This window comes from Dendropsophus ebraccatus, chromosome 12 (assembly GCF_027789765.1).
Source record: "Dendropsophus ebraccatus isolate aDenEbr1 chromosome 12, aDenEbr1.pat, whole genome shotgun sequence".
Taxonomy (NCBI): Eukaryota; Metazoa; Chordata; class Amphibia; order Anura; family Hylidae; genus Dendropsophus; species Dendropsophus ebraccatus.
The window spans coordinates 15,296,079-15,315,037 of record NC_091465.1 but is presented as its reverse complement, the minus strand read 5'-3'; the positions used below and the strand labels follow the sequence as shown (position 1 = coordinate 15,315,037).

Below are 18,959 nucleotides of genomic sequence, written 5' to 3'. Positions count from 1 at the left end.
TCTCCATTTTTAATTGGAGATCTATGAATGGACATTATAGTGCCCCCTAGTGGACAGTAAACATCAAGCCCGCAATGCTTTGAGGCCACAGTGCAGCGGTTGTCACCTCTCAGTTATCAGTCTACGATCGCTCCCTGCTGTCTTATGTGTTGAGCGCCATCAGCCGCCTCCTGATAGCTGATATTGCCAATTGTTGTGGCTGGAAATGGCTGTTTTCCCACTTTCTGTAGTTCTAAATTAATAACATATGTTTTGATAATTAAAAAAAAAAGTCTGTCGTCTGAGATTTGATTGTTACATAACCGCTGAAATTATTACAGCCCCGCCATCAGGGAAGCTTTGTCGTAGTTCTTCATTGCTGCTTAGGTTATAGTTGTCTGTATTTAGAAACCATCAGCATGTTGCTGTTGACGGATCTGGTACTCTTTCTTATACTGGGTGTTTATTTAGTATGTTAAAGGTATCATGGTGGCTTGCTGTGAATATTTGGTCAATAGGGTGCCCACCGTTTGGTAAAAGGGTCCCCTGATAAGTTGATCACTACCTCTATAGCGCTCACTACTGGTGAACAAAGCATTACACAGCTCCCATGGGAGTCAGGGCCCTATTACACTGGACGATTATCGTGCGGAAAATCGTTATATCGTAAATCGTTATATCGAATTGCAGGCAACGATCGAAAAATCGTTGGTATGTTGTTGATCGTTGATTTAGATCTGAACCTAAAATTATCGTTAATCGTTCGTTGTAATTCCACATTCGTTCGCTCAAGTTCCGCATTTATTCACTAATCGTTCAGTGTAATTGCACATTGTTCATTGTTTTGCTGGGATCAGAAGGAATAAACGATCATAGTAGCAATCACAATAATGATTGTAGTAACGATCGTAACTAACGATTATCGTTCTGTGTAATATGGTTTCGGGTTAACGATATAACGGTTTCGGGTTAACGATAAACAATCTCGTTTGCGATTGTTTATCATTAGTCGTTAAAAATCGCTCTGTGTAATAGGACCCTCAGTATCCATATAATAGATAGATCTATGGGGTCCTCCACAAAGACTGGAAGAGGCACACAGCGCCACTCTTCTACATTGGCTGTGCCTAGTATTGCAGCTCAACCACACTAATCCAGGACAACTAGGTAAAAAGAAGCTAATATGGTGGTGTATGGGGAGGGAGATAAATTAAAAAACATTCATTAAGGAAAACAGGATAGATGTGCAACTATTATTGATTAGAAAAAAACTGTATCATGTAGCATCATTATAATTGAAGGAGTGCCCCTTTAAGAAGGAAAAAAAAAATCATGAAATATATTGTAAATCCTGGATTTCTCAATTTTTACATTTAGGCTATGTTCACACAAAACATATTTTGAATTAATCCCGGTCGTTGTTGCAAAGGAGAGGAGAGGATCCTGGCTACTCCCCTGTAGCTCTATAAAAACCCCTCAGAAGCAGCAGCAGCAGCATGAAGGACATTATGGAGCAGTACTGAGTAGTGTAGGTCGGGAGATGTAACATTTACTAGATCTTTCAGCAGCTTCTGTGTATGTATATAAGAAAGGTGCAAAACATTTCTAGTTTATTATGTACAAGCCAGCTTTTAACCCCGGTGACTACAACACACAGCGGCCAAAGATCACCGCCCTTGGTTTATGTGGGTTACGATATTTGTGACTGCAGGGACACCTGGGGAGCTATACCGATCGGAAGGAAAACTCCAACATCAGTAAAAGTTCAATCTCTGCACTCACCATAAATAATTTATGGTGAGTGCCGAGATTGAACTTTTACAGTACTGCTGGAACTTCTTTCCTACTACGTGCACCACCCATAGACACAGTAGTGCCATCTAAAGACTTTTTTTTTTTTTAACATTTGTACCACAAGCCGCCATTGTCCTCCCACAGATAACACTGGAGCGTGCGGCTCCAGCAGAAGTAGTGAAGCTGCGAGGACAAGCAGGAAAGCGGCTCCTGCCACCACAGACGGCAAACGCTACATTATTTCCAGTGTGCGAGGAGCCGGCGGCTGAAATGGCGCTTTTGTAATCTCTATACCATCCATGAACATAAACTACCCTGCGCGGCTGCCGTCACGTTCTGTGAAGCGTCGCCGGGTCTCCTTACAGCTGGAACGCCCCAACTAATGTCTGAGCGGCCGCCATTAAATCCTGTTTATGGACTTAGTAAATGAAGCTCAGAAAATGAGCAGCGACTTCCCCTCCATTTCCTTCCACTTCCAAAATCGCAGACAAATAAGCAGATTGGAGGGGGTTTTCGTGCCTATCGCGGTGGCAGGGAGCGCCATGTGCGCCATTGATTACACAAATACAATATACAATGAATATTTCAGCCGCTAATCTCGCCTCTCCGGGTTGCATCCATTGATCACTGGGCGCACGCGAAGCTTCTGCGAGGTTCTTCCCCCGGACGCGGCGGCGGCTGCTGATAGCGGTAATTTAATTATAGAGCAGATATCGGCCTCATTATTGACTGTCAGGTGCGTCCAGGAACTTCCTCCCCCCAATATCTGCGCCGCTGGCGGAGTATGGGAGTAATAGCTGGAAATGTACTTCACCCACCATGCATCAGGCCCAATCATTGTCAGCTGGATGGGCAAGGCGTGTCGCTGAGCCACTGCTGTCAGGGGCACAATGCACATGTTATCTGTGGTGTTACATAGGACTGCAGGTAACACCTACTACATGTATGTTACATAGGACTGCAGGTAACACCTACCACACATGTTATCTGTGGTGTTACATAGGAGTACAGGTAACACCTACTACACATGTTTTCTGTGGTGTTACATAGGACTGCTGTTAACACCTACTATGTGTATGTTACCTGTGGTCCTATGTAATACTGCAGATAACACCTACTACATGTATGTTACCTGTGGTGTTGCATAGGACTGCTGGTAACACCTACTACATGTATGTGACATGTGGTCCTATGTAAGACTGCAGATAACACCTACTGCATGTATGTTACCTGTGGTGTTGCATAGGACTGCTGGTAACACCTACTACATGTATGTTACCTGTGGTCCTATGCAAGACTGCACACCTACTACACCTATGTTACCTCTGGTGTGACATAGGACTGCGGGTAACACCCACTATGTGTATGTTATTGTTGGTGTTACATAGGACTGCAGGTGACACCTACTACATGTATGTTACCTGTGGTGTTACATAGGACTGCAGGTAACATTACTGCATTATCTGTACTGTGTTATTTGCAGTCCTGTGTAACAGTCCTGTGTAACACTGCATTAAATGAACACAGTAATAACTCTGAGTAATCTGTGTTACATAGGTCTGCAGGTAACACCTACTACATGTGTTACATAGGACTGCGGGTTACATTACTGCATTATCTTCCCCCTTTTAGCCATCATTACTGGGACTGTCCAGCATCACACCGAGCTGCTGATGTTGTCTGACAGTTTGGTTGCTAGGGGTACAATCTGTTCGGTGTTGTTGTCAGGCCGCAGGTCCCTAGCTACCAGTCATTCTCACATTACTTAGGTTGTCCTCTCTCTGTCACACCTGAGAATGGGGCGGCCGGCAGGACTGTTCCCGTCTCTTCCTACCATCCTAATCAGCTTTGTATGTGGATTCATTTTGGTGGACATCCCCTTTAAATCTCCGAATTTGGTATTTTTAGGAATCCCATAATATATATATATATATACACAACAATTGTCTCTGATCCTTGCAGCAGGTTACGTCGCCGCTCATGTTATAAAGAATTTATATTCTAATAATCCAAGGATTGCACTGCTTCCCCTTCAGACGCCCTAGGCCGCTGCCTTCTCCGCTTACCTTGCCCCAGCCTGGGGTATCATTGTAAGGTTCTTGGCTTGTATCATACATCATGTGTGGGACGTAGAGACACAACATCAGATTAATATTCTGTACCGCACTAGGCCGCACAGCCGCCACTAACTTCAGAGGGAGATTCGGCAGACGCTCGGCTGCGGAGGAAGCGACCTCTTTACTTTCTGTACATAAGAAGTAATTAATAATTCAGAGGGAGCAGGCGACAGTGATACCTGCGTTTGTTTCAAGCTGTCAGCGTGACGGGATCGGTTGGCGCTCGCCGAGGCCGCCTTGACAAACAAATCACCCCACATTACACAGACACGCTGCGTTTTGTACCATTGTGTAAATACGGAATTCTCAGTGTACAAGTGCCAGAGCATCTTATGATATCAAACTACAGGGAAACTATATCCTGGTCCCCAAAAAACACAAGGTACAAATAATACAGCCAATAAAGGGGTTATCTATAAAGACGCAGCTACTTACTGGCTTAAACAGCGCCACCCCTGTCTTCAGGTTGGGTGTGGTATTACAATTCAGCTCCATTCAATTGAGTAGAAGTAAGCTGCAAAACCCAAACGGAGGATAGGAGTGGTGCTGTTTTTTTTCTAAGCCTGGATAATCCCTTTAAGAGAAGTTCAGCTGCATTGTAACCATCATAGAATTCTATATATGAAGTTTCTGTAATTTCAAAGCTTAAAGGGAATGTGTCGCCTAGATTTCTTTTTACTGATTAGAGTCAGATACAAAAACTTGTTCTTTTATTCTTATCTCTTTCTATTTTCTGACTGTAATTTTTTTTTTATTTCAATTTTTGTACATTGTAATGGGGGCGGCCATATTGCCTGGGCTGTTTTTAACAGCATTTAGTGACTCATGGACATAGATGACAATAGACAGTCTATCCACTTGAGATGAATGTAAAAAATTACTGAGCACGCTCTGTGACCTATGAACAGGTCATTCCACAGGGAGCTGCTATTGTCTCCTCTATCTACTGGTGTCACATGACGCTGCAATGCCGTACAGATCACTTTACAGCAGCCTCCTTTTATCACCACAGACGCAACAGGAAGTCTCAGCTTAGTTTTAGCCCCAGTGGTGAGAGTGAAAACTGCAAGATCTCAGGATTATATTATTATATAGATAGAAAATTTTTAAATTTGAAAACAATTTCACTAAAAATTCTTAAAATATGTACATAAACATAAAAACATTGGGGGAGATTTATCAAACATGGTGTAAAGTGAAACTGGCTCAGTTGCTCCTAGCAACCAATCAGATTCCACCTTTCATTCCTCACAGACTCTTTGGAACATGAAAGATGGAATCTGATTGGTTGCTAGGGGCAACTGAGCCAGTTTCACTTTACACCATGTTTGATAAATCTCCCTGATTATTTAAACAATAGGTTATTTTCTGATGACACCTTCCCTTTAAGGATCCTGGGATGACTGTGCTGGGCCCCCTCTATCTGACACATAAGATTGTGCCCTCCGCTCCTCTCAATCTCATGTTGTTATGGGAACTGGCAGAGAGACAAGAGCGGGCATGCTCTGCCTTCCTTGATCTCATGAGCTAAAATCCATTCTTATACCGTAAACACTGAAAACCTTGAAATGTCACTAACACGAATGTTCATGATGGTGAGAAAAAAGAAAGAAGCGTTTCCGCGAGTGTCGCTAAAGCCCCTACACTGCTACGGTATGAACCGGGGCGATCGGCAACAATGGCTGAACATATCCCTTATGTACATGGAGCATAGATCTGGGTTCTCCCACCCCCACGGATCTTATCTTCTCTCAGACGTCTTCCCTATAGCAGTCACTGTAACTGTAGCACTATATGGCGGCCATTTAACTGTATTACCAGCTAATACATGGGCGTCCGGCAACACGTCTCTGGTCTAATCATACTTCTAACCTGGTTAGTTCTAAGTACTAGTTGGCCGCCATCTTGCTTTGAAGAACTGCCACACAAGGGTTACGGACTGGTGACCACCACTGAACACACAGAACCAAGGAGCTGTGGTCACCAAATTTGTCTGACTGGTTGCTAAGCAACAGCCTCAGTACATTATACAGTGGAGGATTCCAGTACCAAAGTATTAAATGGGGCTAATTCCTGTAATGACAAAGTTCCAATGGTTGCTTAAAGGGGTAGTTCACCCCCCCAAAAAAAAACTGGTGTCAGAAAGTGCCTGAGACTTCTAATTTACTTCTATTAAAAACTCTCAAGTCTTCCAGTACTTATCTGCTGCTGTATGTCCTGCAAGAAGTGGTGTATTCTTTCTTTCCAGTCTGGAGAGCAGAAGAGGTTTTCTATGGGGATTTGCTACTGCTCTGGACAGTTCCTGACATGGACAGAGGTGGCAGCAGAGAGCACTGTGTCAGGCTGGAGAGAATACACCACTTTCTGCAGGACATACAGCAGCTGATAAGTACTGGAAGACTTAAGATTTTTTAATAGAAGCAAATTACAAATCTCTGCCACTTTGACCAGTTGATTTGAAAAAATACTTTTGATGAACAACCCCTTTAAAGGAGTTTAAGGTTAAAAAAAAAAAAAGAAAAAAGTCTGCTTTAAAAAAAAAAAGCAGCGCCACGCATGTGCACTGGTCCTGTGTGGTATTGCGGCCTATTCTCTGCTGCAATACTAGACACAGCCCATGCACGGGCATGGTAGCGATTCTGTAAAAAAGCTGCCATTTTTTTCTATATTGGAAAATTCCTTTAAGCAGTGAATATATGCACCAGATAGAGTGTTTAGCAATGGATGAAGGGGATGGGGAGCCCCACATTGCTCCAGGGTAAGGGGGGGTCTGTGCCCTGTGACTATGAGGTGGCACAGTCCGGACGCAATGTTCATGATGGGGTTTTCCTGTTATTAAGGAGCAGATGGTGACCCCGGAGTCCGCTGTGCACAGGGTGAGGGATGTGGTGTGCAGCCTTGGCACTGGGGTCGTGTAGCCTGCGCTCTCCGCACGGTTATAAATGAGGCTCCGGCTCGGCCAGGACAGGCGCTATGTCCTCCGTGCTAGTAATTTCACATTGTTCCTTTCTGTGCAACTTATCATTTATTTGCGCTTCCAATTGTCATTATAGACGCGGATTGTGGGGACTACCAGGCATTCGTCACGCTGCCACCGCGACGTGTTCATTATATCATGTACGCCAGGGGCGGCTCAGGGTCAAAACAACAATATTTTTAGAAGTAATTAATGTGAAGAAATCCGCCTTCATTTATTATGGATGGGATTTGTGGAAGAAGAAAAATCTTTCCTGGTCACACAAATTAATAATCTCCCGGAGCCGGATGTAAGGAGTCTCAGATCCAGGAGCTAGGCAAAAGATACTACAGAGAAAGGAGCCTCCAATATGAGGCCGAACTTAAAGAACGTCCAACCTGAGGCCAAGAGCTGCAGAAGAAGGATCCTCCGATATGAGGCCGAGCATATAAAACATCCAATGTGAGGCCTAGAGCTGCCAAAGGAAGAGCCTCCAATATGAGGCCGAGCATAAAGAACGTCCAACCTGAGGCCAAGAGCTGCAGAAGAAGGAGCCTCCAATACGAGGCTGATTATAAAGAGCGTCTGATCCAACGCCAAGAGCTGCAGAATAAGGAGCCTCCAAGAAGAGGCTGAGCATAAAGAACGTCCAATCTGAGGCCAAGAGCTACAGAAGGAGGAGCCTCCAATATGAGGCCGAGCATGGAAAATGTCTGATCGAGGCCAAGAGCTGCAGAAGAAGGATCCTCCGATATGAGGCCGAGCATATAAAACATCCAATCTGAGGCCTAGAGCTGCCAAAGGAAGAGCCTCCAATATGAGGCCGAGCATAAAGAACGCTCAACCTGAGGCCAAGAGCTGCAGGTAAAGGAGCCTCCAAGAATAGGCTGAGTTTAAAGAACGTTTGATCAAAGGCCAAGAGCTGCAGAAGGAGGAGCCTCCAAAATGAGGCCGAGCATAAAGAACGTTCAACCTGAGGCCAAGAGCTGCAGGTAAAGGGTATAGAGGTAGGGTATACGGAACCAGAGAGAAAGGAGCCTCAGATCCAGGGGTAGGGTATACAGAACTATAGAGGAAGGAGCCTCAGATCCAGGGGTAGGGTATACGGAACCAGAGAGGAAGGAGCCTCAGATCCAGGGGTAGGGTATACAGAACTATAGAGGAAGGAGTCTCAGATCCAGGGGTAGGGTATACGGAACCAGAGAGGAAGGAGCCTCAGATCCAGGGGTAGGGTATACAGAACTATAGAGGAAGGAGCCTCAGATCCAGGGGTAGGGTATACGGAACCAGAGAGGAAGGAGCCTCAGATCCAGGGGTAGGGTATACGGAACCAGAGAGGAAGGAGCCTCAGATCCAGGGGTAGGGTATACAGAACTATAGAGGAAGGAGTCTCAGATCCAGGGGTAGGGTATACGGAACCAGAGAGGAAGGAGCCTCAGATCCAGGGGTAGGGTATACAGAACTATAGAGGAAGGAGCCTCAGATCCAGGTGCACAGCATAAGGTGATGGAGAAGAAGGACCCTAGGATTCAAGTATAAGTATTGCCGATAGCAATATATTCAAATGGCCGCACAAACGATACAGTAATTGTTTCAGCGGCCAGCTGCTAGAGTCATCGTGTCTTCTGAAGGCACTGCAAACAAGTGTAGATTGGCGCTTGCGTCCTTGCGCAGCCTCATGTCAGGACATCTAAAAGGATCTTTAGAAGCTAAAGAATTAAAAAAACTCAAATCGAGGGGCCAAGTATAGCTGTACAATTATAAGGAGACTGTATGGGGGAGTGCTGTGGGCATGCGTCATTGTGCAGAGAGAGTTAAGGGGGGGAGCTGTGACATCATCTATTGGAGAGTGTTGTGGGCATGCTCTGTCACTTTGCACGTAAGATGTAGTCCAAGTAAAATGTGTCAATCTGGAGTCCAGACATTTTACCTAACAGAACATCACTTAGACTAGATACAGATGTAACAAACCCTCAGTTGTTAGATGTCTAACATCCATAGATTTTTATCCATTCCATGCATCAGTTTCTCCTATATGTTCACCTCGGCACAGCCATTAGTACTATATTGGTGATGACAAGTCTCGCTCAGTCGCCTCTGCTATTCCGCATCTGTTAAGCAGCCGGCACTTCATTTTATTTGTCACAATCGTCTTTAAACGCATTTTTCCTGTTTTTTCCCCCCCATTTCCAGCACCTTAAAAAATAAATAAATAAATGGCGCTCGCAGTTTAACATCTCAACATGCAGATGTCTTAATTAAACGTTATGAGAGGATCCGCGAAGTGCTAATCGCCATTAACAAGAGCGCTAATTATATGACAGTACGCCGCGCCTTGGACGGCTGGGGAAAACGTTAACCTGTGCTGTGCTGGCCGCCCCTGTGCCCCTGCTACATCCATACATAGGGAGATATATTACATCCTATTAACATAGTGCAGAATTGTGCAGCTCGCACGCACGGAGGTTGATGTGTCGCTGTATGATGGAGAAACGCCACGTACCACGATATACAGGCTCAGTGTGCGTCACCGTGTCAGATCAGCGCAGTGTTTGGTATTCTTCAACTCCTTATGCCTCAGGCCTCCTTTGTATCCAAGTATAAAAATATGGATAAAAAAAAAACTATCAATTCCTATACCTTGGAACCTGCTGCGTAGTGGAAAAAAAGTTGTTTGCATAAAAAAGCCTATTAAAAAAAAGGGGAATAAAACCCATGTAAATGTATGATTGTGCAGTGTATAAAAGTGTAAACAAGATGTGTGAATGAGCCCTTAGGCTGTGTTTACACAATGGTGACGTGTTTTTTCAATAATAACAACAATAACAATAATAACAACAATAACAATAATAATAAAAAGTGCCATTACTTTGCAGAACAACTGGAAGGTGTGAACACAGCCCTATAGCTGTAAGGGCCCTATTCCATGATTATCGTTTGAAAAATCGTTAGATCGTTCGTAATTGAACGATAATCGTTTTGTGTAATAGCAGACAATGAATAAACGACCAATGAGAAATTGTAGGTCGCTTGATAAAATTTGGACCTATTTTTATCGTCGATTGTTTGCAAATTGTTTGCTCATCGTTCAGTGTAATAAGACGTCGTTCGGTCGATGACTCCAAGAATGATCATAAGAAACGATCATTGTTCAGTGTAATTGGGTGTACGATTTCAGGTGAGGTTCGCCATAATGGTCATTTGAGATTGTTTATCGTTAATAGTCGGAAAAAAAGCGGGTAGATCTTGGTAAGCCCTGCTCTATAAGTTCCATAGGTTACGTGACCCTACTATGTGCATACATACAGTGATGGTGCTGTATAAATGGTGGTTATAAATGACCACTTCATAGCGTATACCGTATCGCTCTGTAGACCCCGCTGAAAGCGCGTGATGTTTCAGGCTCCGCAACCATAATGGATTATAAATGCGCTTCCATTTTCTGCATTGTGCCCAGTAGCCACGTGGCTAATGAATGTTATAATGTGCGGACATTAAAGACTCAATGTTCTGAGCTAATATCCAACAACATGAGCAGCTAATGGAGGCTCCAGCTCTAAATGTACGAATGTAATTGCCCCTATCAATAGCTGCGATCGCTTCCCCTCCCCCCTTCTCCTTCCATTATCCCTGAGCAGCTGGAGAATGACTCTGATATCCTCTATGGAGTTCTGCACCCCAGGAACAGGCAGCAGAGTCCGAACGTAACCCCCAGAGGGAAGCTGAGGCCAGGAGGCTGATGAGGGGGGGAAGGGGGACCATTCACTCTGGATAGTTGTTTGTTCTTGTATTCATTTTAGCTCCAGACTGTGTGAGCAGGACTGGGTCCGAAGGGACTGTAAGCAGTGACTGTCCTAAGTAAGCAGAGATGGTCCCTAGTAAGCAGACAAGGTCCTCTGTAACAGGGACTGTCGTTAGTAAGCAGGGACTGTCATCAGTTAGCTGGGAAGGGTCATGGTAGGCAGGGACTGTCATCAGTTAGCTGGGAAGGGTCATGGTAGGCAGGGACTGTCATCAGTTAGGTGGGAAGGGTCATGGTAGGCAGGGACTGTCATCAGTTAGGTGGGAAGGGTCATGGTAGGCAGGGACTGTCATCAGTTAGGTGGGAAGGGTCATGGTAGGCAGGGACTGTCTTCGGTAAGCAGGGAAAGTCCTCAGTATACAAAGCTCTGTAACACTGTAATGGATGGAACACACAATCTTACACAATATTTACTATTGAAAGTAATTTGTTGCCAATTGTATCAATAGCTGGGGGGGGCATCTCACTTTATGTCTCACGTTGTCTGTTGTGGCTTTTTAGGTGGGCGAAAGGCGGTCAACTGCTGAAGGAGGTGACAGAGGAGACTTACGAGACGGTGGTGGATTACTCCTACTTCTCCGAACCGGTATCGTGCGAGGTCACCAACGCCCTGGGCAGCACCAACATCAGCAGAACAGTAGATGTTTATTGTAAGACTCAAACCCCCCTTTATCCAGAGTCCATTATATCTCTCAACCAATATTTTGGCTGCTGTCTTCCATATAGCACCATCAGGGATGAAAGTCAAGAGTTTGGTCAGTTTCACAAGTCAGAGTGACGGATTATTTGTTTTCCCATCTCAGCTACTATAGTTATACTTGTGGAGTTCATCAAGTTAAATATGTTAACATGTTTGCAAATACAATCATTAGCAAACTTGTCTCCTTTTCCTGATATGCTATGTTGACAACTCGTCTAGGTTACCGACCACCACTCTGCTCTAAAAGCAGTGGTCTGGCTGGTGTATGTATAACTATACATATTTGTATATATTATGCAGTGTATATATACACGATGGGGGAAACTTACTAAGACCGGCTTGCTCTTAGAATTTGCTTGATTTATTAAGGCGGCACTTGGGCACTATCCGCTTGTTTCAAGCCCCATCCATTTCTTTTTTTTTAGACTTGTCGTGGAAAACAGCAAAAAGTAGTGCAAACGGGAGCTTGCTCAAAATGTGCAACTTTTTCACACCAAGCTGACGATGTAGGGGATTGATTTTCCCCCTATACCGCTACATTGTATCTATACCAGCCATCTATTGCTTTAAGAGCAGAGTGGTGGTCAGTTAGGATGGGTTCATATTGAGGAATTCTCGCGGATAATATGCGAGGAATTCCGCTGTCTGTCTGCGCCCACGGCCGCCGGCTCCATAGACACCACTCTATGGTCCGGCATATTCCGCTATCCGACGAAAGAAGTGACATGGCGGATAGCGGAATACGCCGGCCCATAGTATGGTGTCTATGGGGCCAGCGGCCGTGCACGTGGACAGACAGCGGAATTACGGGGATATTATCCGCGAGAATTCCTCAGTATGAACCCACCCTAACCTAGAGAATGATCTGTCCACAGTGGGAGGGAAAAAGCAGAATATCAGGAGGAGGCAATTTGCTAAATAATTGTATTTGGCATGTCCAACAACAGGGATGGGGAACCTTCGGCCCTCCAGTTGTTGCAAAACTACAATAACCATCATGCCTGGGCAGCTGGAACTTTAGCTTCAGCTGATAAGGAATGATGGGAACTAGTTTTGCAACAGGTGGAGGGCCAAAGGTTCACCAGCCATGTCATACAACAGATAGGAGATAGGAATACCCCTTCAAGAGACCCAGTCAGGTATCAGTCAATTGTCGGGGTCATGTAGGAGGATGAGAATTAAGTGGCCAAGGTCAAAAGTCAGCGTCAGGAATCTGTGCACAGTCTAATACCATGATATATAAAGTGTGCACAGTCTAATACCATGATATACAAAGTGTGCACAGTCTAATACCATGATATACAAAGTGTGCACAGTCTAATACCATGATATATAAAGTGTGCACAGTCTGATACCATGATATACAAAGTGTGCACAGTCTGATACCATGATATACAAAGTGTGCACAGTCTAATACCATGATATACAAAGTGTGCACAGTCTAATACCATGATATACAAAGTGTGCACAGTCTGATACCATGATATACAAAGTGTGCACAGTCTGATACCATGATATACAAAGTGTGCGCAGTCTGATACCATGATATACAAAGTGTGCACAGTCTGATACCATGATATACAAAGTGTGCACAGTCTGATACCATGATATACAAAGTGTGCGCAGTCTGATACCATGATATATAAAGTGTGCACAGTCTAATACCATGATATACAAAGTGTGCACAGTCTAATACCATGATATATAAAGTGTGCACAGTCTGATACCATGATATACAACGTGTGCACAGTCTAATACCATGATATACAAAGTGTGCACAGTCTAATACCATGATATACAAAGTGTGCACAGTCTAATACCATGATATACAAACTGTGCACAGTCTAATACCATGATATACAAAGTGTGCACAGTCTGATACCATGCTATACAAAGTGTGCACAGTCTGATACCATGATATACAAAGTGTGCACAGTCTAATACCATGATATATAAAGTGTGCACAGTCTGATACCATGCTATACAAAGTGTGCACAGTCTGATACCATGATATACAAACTGTGCACAGTCTAATACCATGATATACAAACTGTGCACAGTCTGATACCATGATATACAAAGTGTGCACAGTCTAATACCATGATATACAAAGTGTGCACAGTCTGATACCATGCTATACAAAGTGTGCACAGTCTTTACCCAATCCGATGGATGTGTGACCTTCACCCTCTGACGTGCTATTCCGCCTGGCTTCTTCTGTAAGTGCCGAGCTGGCGGAACCTCTTTTAGGAGGGAACGTTGCAGATTTGCACCTTGTCAGGTCTTGATGACATGACTAATAAACAAAGGATTCTTTGCAACTGGGTCGTGCTTGGGTCTTGTTAGCTGTTTTAGTCTCCGAGGGCAGCCGGCAGAAGTGTAAATGCAGCTCTGGATGTTACTTACAAGTATAAAGGCAGATGTAATAGAAGGGTAAATGAAAGTATCTGTACATATTGTTACTGCACGCACTTCACTGTTATTATAAGGATCCAATATGCATGGTGCCCACGTACAGAGTGTCTGCAGTATTATACAGTCTCTGTGTAAACCAATGAAAGTGCTTGGCATATAGACCTTGTATAGAATTTCTGATCATATTGTTCAGTGCTTGTTCACATAGGGTAACACTTTCTGGCTGGGGGTAACTCTCGTACTCTTGCTCCCTACAGTTGGGCCCCGTATGGCCACAGAACCTGAATCCATAGTTGTGGACCTGGGATCTGAAGCGACTTTCCACTGTGCCTGGATCGGTAACCCCTCACTCACCATTGTCTGGATGAAGCGGGGTTCAGGTGTGGTAAGTAGGAAATATCTAAGAACAATGAGGACTATAACTCCTATCCTCCACCACTCACAGGACTCCAAGTGCATGAACATTGCACCACAAGTGTGACCCCGAGGCAGCCTGGATTCCATACTGAAGAATCCAGCCTTAAAGATAGATTTATACAGATTTGTAATTTACTTCTATTTAAAAATCTCAAGTCTTCCAGTACTTATCAGCTGCTGTATGTCCTACAGGAAGTTGTGTATTCTTTCCAGTCTGACACAGTGCTCTCTGCTGCCACCTCTGTCCATGTCAGGAACTGTCCAGAGCAGGAGAGGGTTTTCTATGGGGATTTGCTGCTGCTCTGGACAGTTCCTGACATGGACAGAGGTGGCAGCAGAGAGCACTGTGTCAGACTGCAAAGACACACCACTTCCTGCTGGACATACAACAGCTGATAAGTATGGGAAGACTTGAGATTTTTAAATAGAAATGAATTACAAATCTATATAACTTTCTGAAACCAGATGTTTTCAAGTAAAAGATTTTCACCAGGGCACCCCTTTAAAGGATTTATCCAGTATTGAAAAAACAGAAACAGCACCACTCCTGTCCTCAGGTTGTGTGGGGTATTGCAGCTTACTTCCATTGAAGTGAATGAACAAGAGCGGTGCTGTTTCCGAATGTGTTTACTCTTAGAAAACCCTTTAAAATAAGTTTTATGGAAGTAAAGCTGTCTGTGTTTCACGTCCTCTTGATTTTCAAGACCTCTGATTGCTGTCAATGAATCTTACCCTTCTTGCTTACACACAGAGGCTGAAAATCTACTATGACTGACACACATGCAGGGTCCAGTACAAGGAGCGCTCTGATACACTGTAATGAGGTCTGCCCCTCTGCAAAGAGCATCATTCCTGTGCAAATCACGTCTCTTCTCCTGTATACATTCACTGACAGCAATGCTCAGAATGATAAGAGACGTCAAGGCATGATGGGAGTTGTAGTTCTGCAGTTGGGGGAGCACTGCCTTACATGGTTCTGTAATCTTGGTCACGTGACCCCCTCATGAAAGAAACAATATAACCCCCTCAGGAGCTGAAATCCGTCATGGGCGAGTGCCGAGCACAGCTGCCTGCGCCACTTTTTAATAAGTTCACTCTGTTGGGCAGACTCCTAAGGACAGGAGCCGACTCTCCAGCCGCTTCACAGCCTGAACCTTTACAGCCAGGGCAGAATCGCCGCTCAAGCTTTGACATTTATTTCTAAAGTTAAAATGGCAAAAAATATTACTTTGTGCTTTTTCCTGAGGTCGGCGGCTTTATAGTCCGGGCACGATCGTATTACAAGACCGAATTTTATTTTTCAAGTTTTACAAATTTTCTGCAGCGTTTATGTAAAAAAAAAAAAAGACAAAAGGGTAAATAATTTATTTTCTGGAATTGCAAGTATAGAGAGATAAGGTGGGACCCATAACCTGCAACATTACTGCGGCCTGCAACACTACCCCTGTCCCCCTGGATTGGGATTGTTTTAAAGGGGCACTCCAGCTAAAATCTTTTTCTTTCAAATCAACTGGCTTCAGAAAGTTATATAGATTTGTCATTTACTTCTACTAAAAAAACTCAAGTCTTCCAGTACTTATCAGCTGCTGTATGTTCTGCAGGAAGTGGTGTATTCTTTCCAGTCTGACACAGTGCTCTCTGCTGCCACCTCTGTCCATGTCAGGAACTGCGCAGAGCAGGAGGAAATCTCCATAGAAAACCTATGGTGGCAGCAGAGAGCACTGTGTCAGACTCAAAACACCATTTCCTGCAGGACATACATTAGCTAATAAGTATGGGAAGACACAAGATTGTTAAATAGATGTAAATTACAAATCTATAAACCTGTGCTTCTCCAAATGTTGCAAAACGGCAACTTCCATCATAGCCTTTAACAGTCTTTACAGCTTGCTGTAAAATGAGGCAGTTCTATTATGGTTGTCTTGCTGTACTGACATCTAGTGGCCAGAATAAAAACTGCAATTTCCAAAATGATTTTTCACAAAAGCTTAATCTGAACTGTAGAACCAATGATGGTGGATCCCTTTAATAGGAGGAAATCCCTGCTTTTTGTCTGCAGCGAGGCAGTCACATACAGACGTGAGGAGAGGATGAGCAGGAAGATGTGTAATACTACTATAATCATCCTGTAACTATTGTCTCTGTAATGTTTTTAATATATTGTATGTATCCCCATAGGTCCTGAGCAATGACAACTACCTGACGCTAAAAAATGTGCGCCAAGAGGATGCTGGGAAATATGTCTGCCGAGCGGTTGTACCTCGGGTGGGTGCTGGAGAGAGAGAGCTCACCTTAACAGTCAATGGTAAGGAACCAGCCAGGACCCCCAGTATCTGGGAGTAGCACCCTTCACAATACCTCTGGAGGGGGAATTACTGTAGATGGTTTCCTCTTGTTAATATCTGGTATTGCTGATCAGCTCCATTACAGTAATTGGTTCTGAGCTGCAATACCACACGCAACCTGTGGCCAGCTGGGGCACTGTTTTTGGAAGAAAGCAGCCATATTTTTCTAATCTTGTAAAAAATCCCTTTAAATTAAAGGGGATTCCTTATATACAAAATGTAGGATGGCTGATAAATGTATCATCATTCCCCCCCATGATTTGCAGGATGCTGAATGGGGAGTGATGGTCGAGCATGTGCGTTGTGTCTCCATCCAGATTCTGTAAAGCTGATGGGGACAGACAAGTGTCTTTAGGTTTTGTATGACTCTGTGATTTACTGTTCAGGAGCCTGGTTGAGCTGGGTGACAACACTGGTCTTTTACAGCTTGCTCATACCGTTTCGAGAAACAGAATACCCCAAAAGAATTAAGCGGATAGAAGGAGCTGATTCTAGGAAAGCATTGTTCTCACCCAGCTTTTCCAGATTCCTGAATGTTCTGCACTGATATACAACAGCATTGGGGTGCTGCAGTGTGGGGGTGCAGATTTACTTTTCTTAAGTGTAAACAAGCTCTATAGACAGCCCCATTCTTGAGTTACAACGCCCCACCCACACTGGAGACAAGAGTGGGCATGTTTTTGTAGCGCTGTATAACCCCTTTAAGCTCTATTGGCAGCCATATTGATTATCACCCAGCTTGTCCAGGTTACTGAATGGTAAACCTCTCTGGTAAATTTATATGAAACTATACTGTGATGTAGGGAGGCAGAATTACTCTTAGGGTACAAACCCACACACCGTATATGCAGCAGATTTGATGGTGCAGATTTGATGCTGTGTTCAGTTATTTAGATATAATCTGCTGCCTATACGGTGTGTGTGTTTGTACCCTTAAAGAGTCTGCAAAAGTGACAGTCCCAAGGTAAGTCCTATTGGTAGCCATATTGATTGTCAGTTTTTCCAGGTTACTGGTTGGTAAATCTTCTTTAGGGTGCGTTCACACCTACAGGATCTGCAGCAGATCTGCAGCAGATTTGATGCTGTGTTCAGTTATTTAAATAAAATCTGCTGCAGAAAATCAGCTGCAGATCCTGTAGGTGTGAACGCACCATTAAAGGGGCACTCCGGTGGGGGGGGGGGATCCTTTTAAATCAGCTTGTGTGACAAAGTTATGCAGATTTATAAATTACTTCTATTTAAGAATCTCCAGTCTTCCAGTACTTATCAGCTGCTGTATGTTGTGTATTATTTCCAATCTGACACAGTGCTCTCTGCTGCTGCCTCTGTCCATGTCAGGAACTGTCCAGAGTAGGAGGGTTTTTCTATGGGGATTTGCTGCTGCTCTGGACAGTTCCTGACATGGACAGAGGTAGCGGCAGAGAGCACTGTGTCAGACAGGAAATAATATACCACTTCCTTCAGGACATACAGCAGCTGATAAGTACTGGAAGGTATGAGTTTTTTAAATAGAAGTAAATGACAAATCTGTAAAACTTGTTGATTAACTGGAGTACCCCTTTAAGACAGCTAGGTGACAGCCTAGGTGTAAGCTGTCTTGGCAGCCATATTAATGGTCACCCAGCTTTTCCAGGAACAGATGTGATGAGTAGAATTCCCAGCAGTTTGTCAGAAGGCGACTCAGTCCCTGTATTTATGGGGCTGTTCATTAATCCCATCCTTTTATAGGAGAAGCTGGTGTTTATTAGTGTCCTGAAAAGTCGCCTACAAGCGGCGGTCCTTGTCTGCGCTCCGAGCGCGGCGGCGTAAATCTCTTTTATATCTTTATCTCTTGCAGTGAAGCAGGCAGCAGATTTAGCTTTTTAATATTAGATTCCTGTTTATGTTCCCATTAAGAAGCCGGAATAACAATTTCCCCGGCGCCGCTTGTATATGGGCCAGTCCGCTTCTACGGTTACAGAGGAACGACTAGGCGACGCGACGCAGAGAGGTGGTGGAGGAGCGTGCGGCGTCCTCAGGCTGCGGCACATGAAATGTTATGTGAAGTTTAGAGACGTTATAAGGTCTTTGTGACTGCAAATGTGGCTTCCAGAATACGGCTAACTGTATACCATGCCAGGCCCGGGCCGAGGAGGTGCCAGGAACCATGCAAAGCAATGTTACCCAACCTGTTGCCCTCCAACTGTTGCCAAACTACGACTCCCAGCATGCCCTGACAGCCGAAGGCTGTCAGGGCATGCCGGGGGTTGTAGTTTGGCAACAGTTGGAGGGCAACAGGTTGGGGAACTCTCAGGTATAGTCAGGACTCGTTCCCTGAAGGAAAATGGGAAACCAGAAGTAATAAGCCCCACCCCCTAGACTCTTTAAAAACAGGACTTTAGTAGTAGTAGTTTACAAAAAGAAAACCTTTAAATCAACTGGTTACAGAAAGTGC

The 18,959-nt window shown here is 44.3% G+C and overlaps 1 protein-coding gene across 3 annotated transcripts in view; it reads left to right on the top strand.

Moving 5' to 3' along the window:
- KIRREL3 (kirre like nephrin family adhesion molecule 3) overlaps window positions 1-18,959 on the top strand; it is a 590,858-nt gene that overhangs the window by 533,192 nt on the left and 38,707 nt on the right. For all 3 annotated transcript variants that reach the window (XM_069948169.1, XM_069948168.1, XM_069948170.1), the window contains exons 8-10: window positions 11,150-11,298; window positions 14,021-14,148; window positions 16,359-16,485. In XM_069948169.1, the coding sequence (XP_069804270.1) occupies window positions 11,150-11,298; window positions 14,021-14,148; window positions 16,359-16,485 (404 nt within the window). The remainder of the gene's footprint in view (window positions 1-11,149; window positions 11,299-14,020; window positions 14,149-16,358; window positions 16,486-18,959) is intronic.